Here is a 12,880-nt window from a genome sequence, read left to right as displayed (position 1 = left end):
AGTACTTAGCACTAACATAGTTAACTATCTATAGATTCATAAAGCTTAATGGTTATATAACTATTAAAGATAGAAATTATGGAAAATGGATAAAAAATTAAAGTTTGAAAAATTAAACAATGGAAAATGAGAAGGAGGTGAAAACAGTGAAATTATCCTATTAGGATTAAAAGGTAGTTTTTAAAATTAGATAAAAGTAACAAAAGAATAAACAAGAAAAAAGCAGACAATAATCTAAAGAAAAAAGAAGGGAAAAATAGAGAGAGAAACAAAGCAGAAAAAAGGAAAACTCCAAATGTTTCATGTGTGTGCTTGTGCGTGCGCTCACACACACACACACACACAGAGCAGTATAACAAGAAAAAAAAATGGGTCCAAAAAAACTTCCTCTGTATTTCTAAATGAGTGGTTTTCTTTCAGGACCTGTAGTCTTAGAATCCAGCCTGTCATAGCCCCCTCTACCCAGCTTTATAGCCTGTGGTTTTGTATGTGCTCCCTCTCCCATCCCAGAGGACTTACCATCTGTAATCCCCAGTTTTTCGCATCTGTCCAAGCTAAGTCACATTCTTGTCACATTGGTAAAAGGGAAGACAATCAGACCATGGGGTCTCTGTTGGATATAGACATCAACATCAGGGCAGGGGCTCAAGCAGATTACTGAACATCACCTTCAGATCCAGCCACCTCTTAAAGCCACATCTGCAGGTGTTGGGTCCATTTTTCATGTACTCTTCTTGTTTTTAAGGTATCTTTCAATAATTGATCAACAACAGTCCTGTCTTCTAGTAAAGTGTGGGACCCTCTGTTTTTCCTGGCCTGAGCTTGAACTTCTCAAGGAATTTATGTCTAGCCCTCATCCTCTCCACATCTGTCTCTTACCCAGTCGCTGTGACAGGGTAACACTGAAAATCCGGAAGTGAAGCTGTAGTGTAGCTGTTCTGTTGTTCAGTCCCACACAATCTTCCCAAAATGGCACCTAGTTAAACTCTTTCTGGCAATACGGCAGCACTGTGCTGTTTCTTCTCCAATTTTATCCCACTGTGAAAAAAAAAATCACTGCCAGAGTAAAACCCTACACTGTTTTTGCAGTTTATAACAGTCTTGGGCTTTTCTTGGAGCTAATGCTGCTGGTCCATCCATCATTTCTCCCTGAAGATACTGACACTTTAAGGCATTTACGTCATCTATAATCAGGTCAGTTGGTTGGTCATTGCTTCTGTGGCCCCATGTCCAGGGGAGCCAAAGTGTAGAGCTGTCTAGGAGTTGGCAGTTTGATGTGGTACTGACTGGGAGCAAACACATCATGAGTGCAGCAGCTCTCCTGTCATGCTGCCTTGGGTGCAGCTGCTCTCCAAGTAAGTTATATTTTTATCTTATCAGTGAAGCCAGGGAAGTCAAGAAAGTCTTTTCTGAGTAAATGATTGAATTGAGATTTAAAGGGAGAGATGGAGTTAAGAAGGCAAAAAACTAAAAGGAGAATGTGGCACTCAGGAGGAAATTTGTTCAAAAATCTGTAGCAAGTATACAGGCTGCAGCACACACAAGACCTGTGTGATATGTGTAAAATGAGTGTTAGAAATGATGGCTTTATATGTGACTGGAAAGATCAATGTGGGATGAGTCATGGTAAAGAATTTATCTTTATATTAGAGGAATGGGAAGCCACTGAAAATATTTTAAACAGAAAAATGGCATGATATTTTAGTCTGTTATGTTTCTATAATGAAATACTTAAACATGGGTACTTTATACAGAAAAGAGGTTCACACAGCTGACAGTTTTGCTGGCTGAAAGTCCAAGATGAGGCAACTCCATTTGTTTGCCTTCTAGGGAGGTGACTACATCATAACATGGCAGAGAAATAGAAAAGGAACCTGCCTTATGCAGAAGGGACCAAGAATCTGATTTGGCCTCACTTTGACAAGATGCTCTTTGGAGAACTAATTCACTCTGTCAGATCAGTATTAATCCCTTCTGAAAATAATGTCCTTGTGACCCAGTTACTGTGCAGTGGGCCCCACCTCTTAAAATTCTACCACAACACTGCCACACTGGGTACCGAACTTCCATTGCATAAATCATAATAATCTTTATGAAATACCAGCATCAAAGGATGATTTAGTAGTAAATTAAGAACAGAGAACTTTATTGAATAGAGCCATAAAACAAGTACACACTTCCAATCAGTACACACTCAAATCATATCAAAGCCATATTATATGACTAAAATATATGCTTTTAAAATAGTATGCTGGCTGCTATTTGGAAAACATATGGCAAGGGAGATAATATGGATTCAGCAAGACAATCTCTAAGACTATGGGAATAAGACTATTTATTGGAATGGGTAATTGATAACAACGGCTTGATTTAGACCCAGGGTAATGTGGTAGAAATGAAGTCTAGAGAAATTTCTGTAAAACAACTTCAGATTTATTTAGAAAGCAAAATCAAGTGCACATTTTGGTGCATTAGATATGGGGCTTTGAGAGGGAAGTTAGAAATCTTTCTTGCTATGTACTTCCCAGAATTGGATTAGGATCTTTTCTTATATATTCCTGTGAATTCTTTGATAGGTTTTTGTGCTTGAGATAGAAATTGGCTGTTTACACTGTATATTTTAAGTTTGATATCTTGATTGTTATTATATCTATATTATGTAGTGCCATGCATAGTACACACTAGGTTCTAGAATCTTTTTTTGGTTTTTTGAATTTTTGAGACAGGGTCTCACTATGTTGTTGAGACTGACCTGGAACTCACTATGTAGCCCAGGCTGGTCTTGAACTCACAGCAATCCTCCTGCCTCAGCCTCCTGAGTGCTGGGATTACAGGTGTGTGCCACCATGCCTGGCCTAGAGTCTTTTTAAGAAAAGAAATTTAGAGACTTTGTAGTGGAGTTGAAATGATGTTAATATAAATATTCAGAAAAAGGAAAAATAGCTTTAAAAATAAAAAGCAATAAACTATCGTCAATGTTAAAATCTGTTACAAATATTTAAAAGTTCAGAGAGGCAGCAGACATGTTTCATGCTTCAGTAATGCCTATCTGCAATTAAAGCAAAGCAAGCAGCAGTTCTAATTTATGCTGTCCCTAATAAAAACTAGGGCATTTAGGACCGTGTCCCTGAAATGTCCTCTTTGCATTCCCAAGACTTGACAAGTCAGGGGGACATTGTAAGCTTGTCTAGACCAGACTGTAGATAAATATTATCTTAAAGACAGTGGAAACTGGGGAAATTAGTGTCATCAGTATAACTTGCTTTCCTGCCCATATATATGCCAAATCACCTCTCCTCTGGAGTGTTGGTGATACAATGGAACAAGCTAATGATGTCACTGCTGTGTAGTTTAACGTGTTATCCTCCCTCTCTGTTGTAACCTGAAATGATAGACCACTGTAGAGGGGAGTAGTCTTAGCTGTCTGCTCTGAACACTCTAAGTACTTTCTGGTGAGTACTTATCCAATCCATCATCAATGGATCTCCTGAACATTAGTGCTGTTGAGTATGCACCCATTGTAGCCTTTTGCCAAGTGGCACTAGTGAAGAGTATGTCCCTTTTGGACATTCCAAGCAGTGCTATTAGACTTCTTTGTGCTTCTCATGGATCCTTCCTTTTAGTGTCAGTTAACCCTATTCTCCCCTAGTGATCTTAACGTTATGTTCCACAGACTATCTCAAAGTATTTCTTGTAGTCTTTTGTCAACCTACTTCACTGCCCCAGCACAGCTGGGCTGTGGAAAGGACAAAATTGCATTATAAAGGACTACTAGGATACCGAATAGTTTCTCTGGTGTGAAAAATTATAATGGTACATAAGATCCTAATGATATAATTAACAATGTGAAATAGGAAGAAAAGGGCTAAAGGTGTAGGATAAATGGGAAGGGTAGGGGAAAAGCTAATAAGGGAAAAGAAAAAAATGAGAAAATGAAAAAATGGAAATAAAGTATTTGTAGATAGGGAAGGGAAGAGGTTGTGAAGGGAGGGCAGGGATAAAGGGAAAACATGAGAACCAAGACCTATCATGTAAAGGTACAAGATCCCAATGATGAATGTAACTGTACTGTATACCTAAAATGTACCAATAAACTCAATGAGGAAAAAAAAAAGATCCAGAGTGTATAACTGACAGTTTGAATCAGAAAGAAAAGGGCTAAAGGTATAGGAGAAGTAGGAAGGGTAGGGGAAAGGAAATAAGGGAAAATAAAAAAATAGAAGAAAAGGAAAAAAATGGAAACAAAGTCTTTGTAAATAGGGAAGCGTGCTTGGAAACAGTCCATTTGCCGATCAGTTGGAAACTGGATAAAGAAGATGTGGTTTTTCTATAAAATGGAATACTACTCAGCCATAAAGAATGAGAAATTAGAGTCATTCATAGGAAAATGGATACATATTGATGATATACTCCTATGTGAAATATATGTCACACATATATAAAAACCGAATAGTTTCTCTGGTGTGAAAAACTGTAATAGTACATGAGATCCTAATGAGATAATTGGCAGTGTGAAATAGGAAGAAAAGGGCTAAAGGTGTAGGGGAAGTGGGAATGGTAGGGGAAAGGTAATAAGGGAAAAGAAAAAATATGAGAAAATGAAAAAATGGAAATAAACTGTTTATAATTGGGGAGGGGAGGAGTGGGTGAAGGGAGGGCAGGGACAAGGGGAAAAAATGAGAACCAAGACCAGTCATATAAAGGTACAAGATCCCAATAATGAATGTAACTGTACTGTGTACCTAGAATGTACCAATAAACTCAATGAGAAAAAAAATAGGGAAGGGAGGAGGGGGTGAAGGGAGGGCAGGGTTATGGGGAAAAATAAGAACCAAGACCTGCCATGTAAAGGTACAAGATCCCAATGATGAATGTAACTGTACTGTATACCTAAAATGTACCAATAAATTCAATGAGAAAAAAAGGACTACTAGGAGGAAGTTTAGAGCAAATTACACACACGTAGACGCTAAACCTAAGACCTACTAAATGCAGCATCTCTTCAGCAGCTTTATCCAGTGTTTATATTCAGAGATCAAGTCAACTCTTGCAACTGCCACTCACAGCTAAAGTATAGGTGCCCAGTCTTTAGACTACTATATAATAGAAGAGTACACTGTGCATATCTTTATCTTACACAGTGATATTTTCAAGATCCTCCTTTTCCTTTCTTTTGACCCTTCCCCTCTTTTTATTGCTCATAAAATCTATACAAGGATACTAATCAATGTTTCTTGTAATGTATTTTCTGTTAGATCATCTTCTGTTCGTTCTTGAACCATCTGTAATCCCACTTGACATTTGGTTAAAGTATTTCCCCCTTTTTTGCTGCAGGTTTTCTCCACGTATCTGGTAAGTTTTATTTTGTTTTAGTTTGCTTGTTTCCCTAATATAGCACCCAGTTGCTGAGATAGTCTCTGATTTCTCCTTGTAATAGTCACACCCTTTATGTAATTGCCTCTCTCACTGTATTAGCACTGGTCTGTGCGACCAGTAGCATACGGCAGAAGTAAAGGTATGCAACTTTGCAGGTTAAGCCATAAAAGGTTTCCTGCTGCTTCCTTTTCCACCTTTTTGTTTGGATTTCTAACTTTGAACGAAGCTAACTGCCATGATATGAGGAGGTCCACTGTGGAAGGAGATCCCTCAGTCCAAATCAAACCTTTGCATTATTGCTCTCCCAGACAAAAACAGCAATGCAACTTCATTGTGAGGTTGATTGACCTCACTAAGCCACTTCTGAAATTAAAACCTCAGAAATTCTATGAGATAATAAATGTTTGTTGTTTTAAGCCATTAAGATTTGAAGTGAGTTTATACATAGCGATATATAATTTATAGCTACTCGTAATTAACATAGGAGGGTGGCAGAGCTGACCAGGAGTTATTTGTATGTGGGTAGGTTTGCTAATGGGAAATTTTCCTTTAAATGTAATTTTATAAAGGGAGCAAGGTTTGAGGAAAAATAGGTCCTAAATTTGATTTTACAACAGTCTCATTAGGTACCCTATTTCTCTCTTATTTGTTCATTTAATATTTTTAGAGATTTCTCTTCCTGGTGATAGACATTGATTACCACACCTCTTTCTGTGTGGTGAGGGATGGGAGACCCTCTTATATACACAGATCTTCAGTTACTCTTTTGGTTTTCAACCTTCCACCCTCACTTTCGGATTATAGAGTTTTTTTTGTTTTTTTTTTTTTTTGAGGCATGTAGTTTCCTTTTTCCAGTAGTTCCTTATAATTGTCTTCGGACTATGGATTCCTTCAATTTCTTGAAAAAATTTATCTGCTAGGACTATATCCTGTTATATTCACTGTATCTTCTATTGTTCTCTTTGCTATTTTGTTTATACTAGTTAAAAAGTATTATTTTAACTTTATTTTAATGGGGTTTAGGGTTAGGGAAACTCAAATATGTGTGTTCTCCCATCTTGAACCAGAAGTGTTCCATGCAGTTTTATTTTTAACTTATTCCATACATACTTCACTTTAAAAGGTTTAAAACAGGATTCTGCTATTATATATTCTTTTTCAGGAAATCTCAGGGGCCATTGGTTTCCCTTCATTTATTCTTTTTATTTGTTTTTAGAGGGAGGGTCTCACTGTGTGGTTGAGACTGATCTGGAACTCATTATGTAGCCCAGGCTGGTCTCGAACTCAGAGCGATCCTCTTGCCTCAGCCTCCTGAGTGCTGAGATTATAGGGGTGCACCACCACGCCCAGCACCTTTCATTTATTCTTTATCTACCTATGCCAGTGGAGTTAATGTCTCTCCAAGCTGTCATTTCATTCTCTCTGAACTTTCCCTCAACCCCCCTTAAGAATGACTGGTACTTTATGACATCTTAGTGCCCTGAAGGAGTGATCCTTTTCTGTATGATGTCATGTAGTGGAATTTATCTGAGAATGATGTGGTAATACAGACCTCTAATCAAGTCCTAGCCTTCCCTGGCATAGCTATACCAAATGATGTTGGAGGGAATTAATCTCTGCAATCAGGGCTAGCAGGACAAATATGATGTGCAGAAATATCTCCATCCATTTTCCCCTCCAGAAGTGTCCTCAATCTCCTGAGCCACAAGATTGTCCTTTCCAAACACTTAACCCCAGAAAAAGAAAATAGAATTTATAGAATAAAAGATGCCCTCCTCCCCTCCAAACCACAAAGAAAGACAGTTTTGGAAAATAAACTCTTGGTTTCTACCCGAGTTTCTAAACAAGCTCTGCATATTTGTTTCATATCAAGGTTTATAAAATAATAATTACAACTTGGGTATTTTAACTTTCTGAGGCAGTATATGTCCATATCTTGACTAAGTATGATATCTCTTTTCTGCATGTAGAATATTAGTAAACAAAGACAATTTAAAATTTAATTCCTTATTACCACAATATTACCTCCTCGCAAAATAAGATATGTTTTAGGTAAATAGCCAGGGATGAAAAGGTTCAAGACTCTAGCATGGTTCTTTTTTTTTAACATGTAAATATTAATTTATTTGATATATAACATGTATACATAATATATATGTAATACATATATTGGCTATTACTTTATTTTTTTTCAGCTTTAATTGAGTTTATTGGTACATTTTAGGGATACAGTACATTTACATTCATTGTTGGGATCATGTACCTCTACATGGCAAGTCTTGATTCTCATTTTTTTCCCCTTACCTCTGCCCTCCCTTCACTCCCTCCTCCCCTTCCCATCTACAAACACTTTATTTTCATCTTTTCATTCTCTCACATTTTTTTTCTTTTCCCTTTTTACTCTTCCCCTACCCATCCCACCTTCCCTACACCTTTAGCTCCTTTCTTCCCATTTCTAAATGTCAGTAATCTTATTAGAATCTTATGCATTGTTGCAGATTATTCACACCAGGGACACTATTCGGTATTTACACATGTGTGACTTATTTATTTCACTTAGGAGTATATCTTCAATATGTATCCATTTTCCTATGAATGAATCTATTTTCTCATTCTTTATGGCTGAGTAATATTCCATTTTATAGAAAAACCACAACTTCTTCATCCAGTTTCCAACAGATGGGCAAATAGGTTGTTTCCAAGATTTAGCTATTACAAACAGTGCCGCTATAAACATGGGTGCACATACTTCTCTGTGATATGATTCTTTTAGTTCTCTTGGAAAGATACCCAGCAGAGGGATGGCTGGGTCAAATGGAACCTCCGGTCCAAGCTCTTTGAGGTATCTCCATATTGATTTCCATAGTGGTTGCACTAGTCTGCACTCCCACCAACAATGGAGAAGGGTTCCTTTCTCCCCACAACCCCACCAACATTTGTTATTGTGTGATTTCTTGATAGCAGCCATTCTTTGTGGGGTGAGGTGGAATCTCAGTCTTTAATAAATAGTATTGGAAAAACTGGATGTCAACCTGCCACAGATTAAAATTAGACCTTTATCTTTCGCCATGCACTAAATTAAAATCCAAATGGGTTAAAGATCTAAATATTAAAACAGAAACATTAAACTTGCTGGAAGGTAAGTTAGGCAGAACTCTGGAAGACACTGGTATAGGAAAAGACTTTATGAATAAATCCTCAGTAGCACGGAAACTAGCAGATAGAATCAACAACTGGGATCTCATCTTACTAAAAAGCTTCTGTACTTCAAAAGAAACCATCAGCAGAACTAAGAGACAATCTACAATGTGGGAAAAAATTTTTACCAGCTGTTCCTCAGACAAAGGACTATTATCAAGGATATATAAAGAACTCAAAACAATCAGTCCCCCCAAATGTAAAGACCCGATTCAAAAATGGGCATCCGAAATGAACAGACATTTCTCAGACAAAGAAGTAAAAGCAGCAAGAAAATATTTGAAAAAATGTTCCACATCACTGGTCATTCGAGAGATGCAGATGATAGCATGGTTCTTAACATATAGATAAAGTATAACGAGGGCTAGGGATTTAGCTCAGTGGTTCTGCCACCTGCCTCTCAAGTGCAACATCTCGAGTTCGATCCCTGGTACAAAAAAAATATATAATGAAAACGAACATAAAACAAATAATATTTGAGTGGTTCTGTTCAATTTTTGACATTTGGAAGGTCTGGCCCTTATGATGGTCGTTTGTTGATTTCCCCTTGTAGCGCCAATAAATTTTGCTTTATATGTTTTAGTGCTATATTATTAAGTGCTTGCAATATTTAAGTATTTTTCTCAGTGAATTAAAGCTTTTATTAATTAATATAACCAAGTTAAAATTAAAGATCTATAGGCACACATATTAACATGGATAAATTTTAAAGACATAATGCTGAGAAAACGTGTATTATGGAAGAATATAAACAGTACACCTCTATGCATATAAAATTCAGAACTCAAATTTACAGTATGCTGTTTAGGGATGTATTGTAGAAATATCTATAACAAAGTAGAAGATATTAGTAACTTATGAAGAAAGGAAATGGGTTATGACTAGGGAAGAATATACATAGAGCCTCAAAGATTCTGGTGATGATAGGATGCTGTGTTGGTATGTGGGTTTATAGGTGTATGATTTATTTTTATTTACTATATGCAGATACACTGTATTCTTTTGCAATGACATATTTCATAATGAAAATGACCAGGTAATCATTTTAACGTATTAAAAGGGGACTGAACAAAAATTCAAAACTGTGCCCTACGTGAATCCCTGAAGTCTGGGGCAATTGCCTCCTCACCTGTGACCCTGAGACACATGCTCATAAGGTCAAGCTTATCTATGAGGATATATCTGACCTCAGCAAGAGCATCTCTAGACCTGGATCAAGTGTACTAGGGTGGACTTTTTCACACCCATATTTATGACCATGTTATGGACATTTCATCTCCGATCTTAGAACATTCTTACTAAATTTTCAAGCCTGAAAATATTCCAAGCCTCATCTCTATTTTCTTCCTATAATTAGCCTTGTGCCTTAGTTTCTAGTTATATAACCTATAAAATAACAACTGAGTTGGAACACTTACTTTGTATCTAGGCTTTGTGGATTATACCCTACAGGTGTTAATTTAAACTTTGCAACAATCATTGAAATGAGTAGTATTACTTTTTTCAACTTTATAGGTGAAGAAACTGGGATAGAGACAGATTAAATAACTTGCCCTATATACTTTGTTCTGAAATGGGTCCACAATCATATTCACTGACTCCAAAATCTGTACTCTTAACAACTGCACTCATACCTTGTTCTTGACAATTCTTTTTCCAGAAACTGTGGTCGTGTCTTTGAATTTCAATCCAGAAACTAAATACAAATATCTTCAGTGCCAGCAGCCACTGTCTCATCTTTCAGAGCTCCCATTATAGATTCCTAGTCATCTTCTCACTTGTAGGTTCCTCATTTCTAGAGGTGCTTTAGCAGCACTTTTCATACTGTCTTTGTGCCTGAAACTCAGTGTTTCTCAGTATCACCGTGCACCTTGCTTGGCCACTGTCAGCCAAGAGATTCACTTAGTGTCTCCCTGCCCTGTCAAGGTAAGTGAATCTGCTGCCAGGTTGTGGTCTCTTTTCCTAGCTGTATTTATCTTGCTGAATAAACAACCATTTTGCCCATGAATTATGTGCAAAATAATAAAATACAAGCCATAAATTATGTGCAAGGTAATAAAACAGGTTTTAAATCTGATAAGTGAGGAAAATGCTGTTTGTATATGAAGAAGATAGATGCCTGCAAGACTACTCAGAGAGTGAGACAGAACCCTCTCCTCAGAGCATGTAGGGAGAGCCAGAAGGAGAGAGGAAAGAAGTGAATTAATTGTGGCCACTGGGTAAGGTGAAAGTAGCTGAATAATTTCTGGCTCAATGCCTCCTGCATAATAGGTGATCAACCCAAGTGTTTGCCTGTGGAATGAATGATTGAATGCTGCACACCTGAGGCAAACCATAACTTGGCAGAGACAAGACATTGTTGTGAAAGCGAATAAGAATTAACTGGCTACCTGGAGCTAACTTCTGGTTAAAAGCAAAGCCCGGAAGGTCCTTGATTCCTCTCTGAAATGTTATTGTCCAAAAGTAGAGAAAAAGAGGAGGAGACCTGGTTATAAAGGGCCTGTGATAGAAAATTTTATGTGTCAAATTGACTGGGTCACATGGTGCGTAGATATTTGGTCAAACATTATTCTGGGTTTGTCCATGAGGGTATTTTGAGGCAAAATTAATCTTGAATTGATATACTAAATGAAGCAGATTGCCTTCCCTAAAACATATGGATCATATCCCATCAGTTGAAACCTGAATCAAATGAAAGGGCTGAGAAAGACAGAACTCCTGCCTGAGTGCTTGAGCTGGGCCATTAGGCTCTTTCTGCCTTCAGACTCCAACTGAAACTGCATAGGCTGGAACTCACAACATTGGTTCTCCTGGGTTCCTGGGTCCAGCTTATCAATTGCAGAGTTTATAATTTTTGTGATTTTACAGACTCATAGTGAGGCGAGCCAATTCTTATAATAAATTTCCACACACACCCCTGTGTGTGTGGGGGGTTTGGGTGTGTGTACCATATCCCACTGGTTCTGTTTCTCTTGAGAACCCTGGCTAATTCAGAGCCTAGTTTTTACCAATACCAACCAATTTGTTGCTGATGTAAAAATTGAAAACAAGTAAAAGGGCCATACTATATTTGAAAATGGCAACATAAGTATTTTATGTATAGATATTCTAAAAATAAGAAAAACGATCACAGTTCTGTAACATGAGACTTTAAATGGAATATTGGCTTTAAAAACATTGGAAAATTGACTAAAAAATACAGTATACAAAATATACTAGCAGAGGAAAAAGGGAAAAAATACACGAAGATACCAAGGAGACTGTAGAGGGAGCTGTCTAATCAGCTCAGGTACTGAAGGGCAATTTAAAGATGAAAGAAGAGCACACAACCGAATGCTTCCTTGGCATGCACTATTCACTGAGAAACGACTTAATAAACATTTGTATGAATAAAACGGAAATGAAAGGCAATGTTAAGAAATATAAGATGTTCAGGTATGCTAAAATTGCAAAGCAATGCTATGTGGCAAAAAATAGTGGGTGCTTTGCTTTTAGCAACAGGCAAAGCTAAAACAAATATGTTCTACTACTTTGGGGATAGAGAGAAAGTAAGCATTTTAGTCTTCATTCTGTCCTGACTTCTCTTCCAAGGTACCTATTACGCTGAGAAGTGTGACAAGACTTTAGAAAGAAAATACAATGCATGGAGAAATGACCTTCACAGAGCCCCAGCACATCCTAGGCCTGGAGCTTATCCTACCTTCTGAAATAACTCTTAGCAGTTGCAAAAATATTCACATAAGACATATTCACAGTTCAGCCATTTCAACTGTCATTTACTAAGCATATATCGTATTCCTAGGAGCAATTGGACACCTGGAATACATAGAGGAAGACAATATAGCATAGCCTTCTTGGGAGCTTGAGGAATTCCAAAGAATAAGACAGGAGCAGGAAATGTTCTGATTTCCTTGAGGGGACTGACATCTATTCCTCTAATCCAATCAGGTGTCAAACCAGGTCGACATACTGTATCTCAAAACCTTGTGGACAGTAAAATTGAGATTCATGCTTCTGACCCATAGATTCATTTTTAATTCTGCTCTACCCCTAGTCCTTCTGTCGCTGTATCTTCCTGGCTTCTAGTCTTTAGCATTGTCTCTTGTTTATTATTGGGACTTTTTTTCTCTGAATAGAAGGCTGAGTATAACTTTCACGCATTCATTTATTTAACACATGGTAACTGAATATCTACTATGTACCAAAATCTGTTCTGGATGTTTGGTGTACAACAGTAAGTAAAAAAAAAGCCTCACTCCTAATGAAACTTACTCTCATGGTAGTGGAGGTAAAAGAGAAATAAGTA

The 12,880-nt window shown here is 37.3% G+C and overlaps 1 protein-coding gene across 5 annotated transcripts in view; it reads left to right on the top strand.

The window, feature by feature from the left end:
* LOC104856514 (RNA-binding motif protein, X chromosome) overlaps window positions 1–12,880 on the top strand; it is a 124,102-nt gene that overhangs the window by 34,058 nt on the left and 77,164 nt on the right. Inside the window, exon 4 of one of the 5 annotated variants that reach the window (XM_010615948.1) lies at window positions 12,166–12,217. The exons of the other annotated variants lie outside the window; for them this stretch is intronic. Within the exon in view, the coding sequence (XP_010614250.1) occupies window positions 12,166–12,181 (16 nt within the window). The 3' untranslated portion in view covers window positions 12,182–12,217. Of the gene's footprint in view, window positions 1–12,165; window positions 12,218–12,880 lie in introns of those variants that run through there. 5 annotated transcript variants of the gene reach the window in all.

Source organism: Fukomys damarensis, unplaced genomic scaffold (assembly GCF_012274545.1).
Source record: "Fukomys damarensis isolate Sample0158 unplaced genomic scaffold, DMR_v1.0_HiC HiC_scaffold_16, whole genome shotgun sequence".
Taxonomy (NCBI): domain Eukaryota; kingdom Metazoa; phylum Chordata; class Mammalia; order Rodentia; family Bathyergidae; genus Fukomys; species Fukomys damarensis.
Note: the sequence above shows the minus strand (reverse complement) of the source record. Positions and strands in the feature narration are given on the sequence as shown.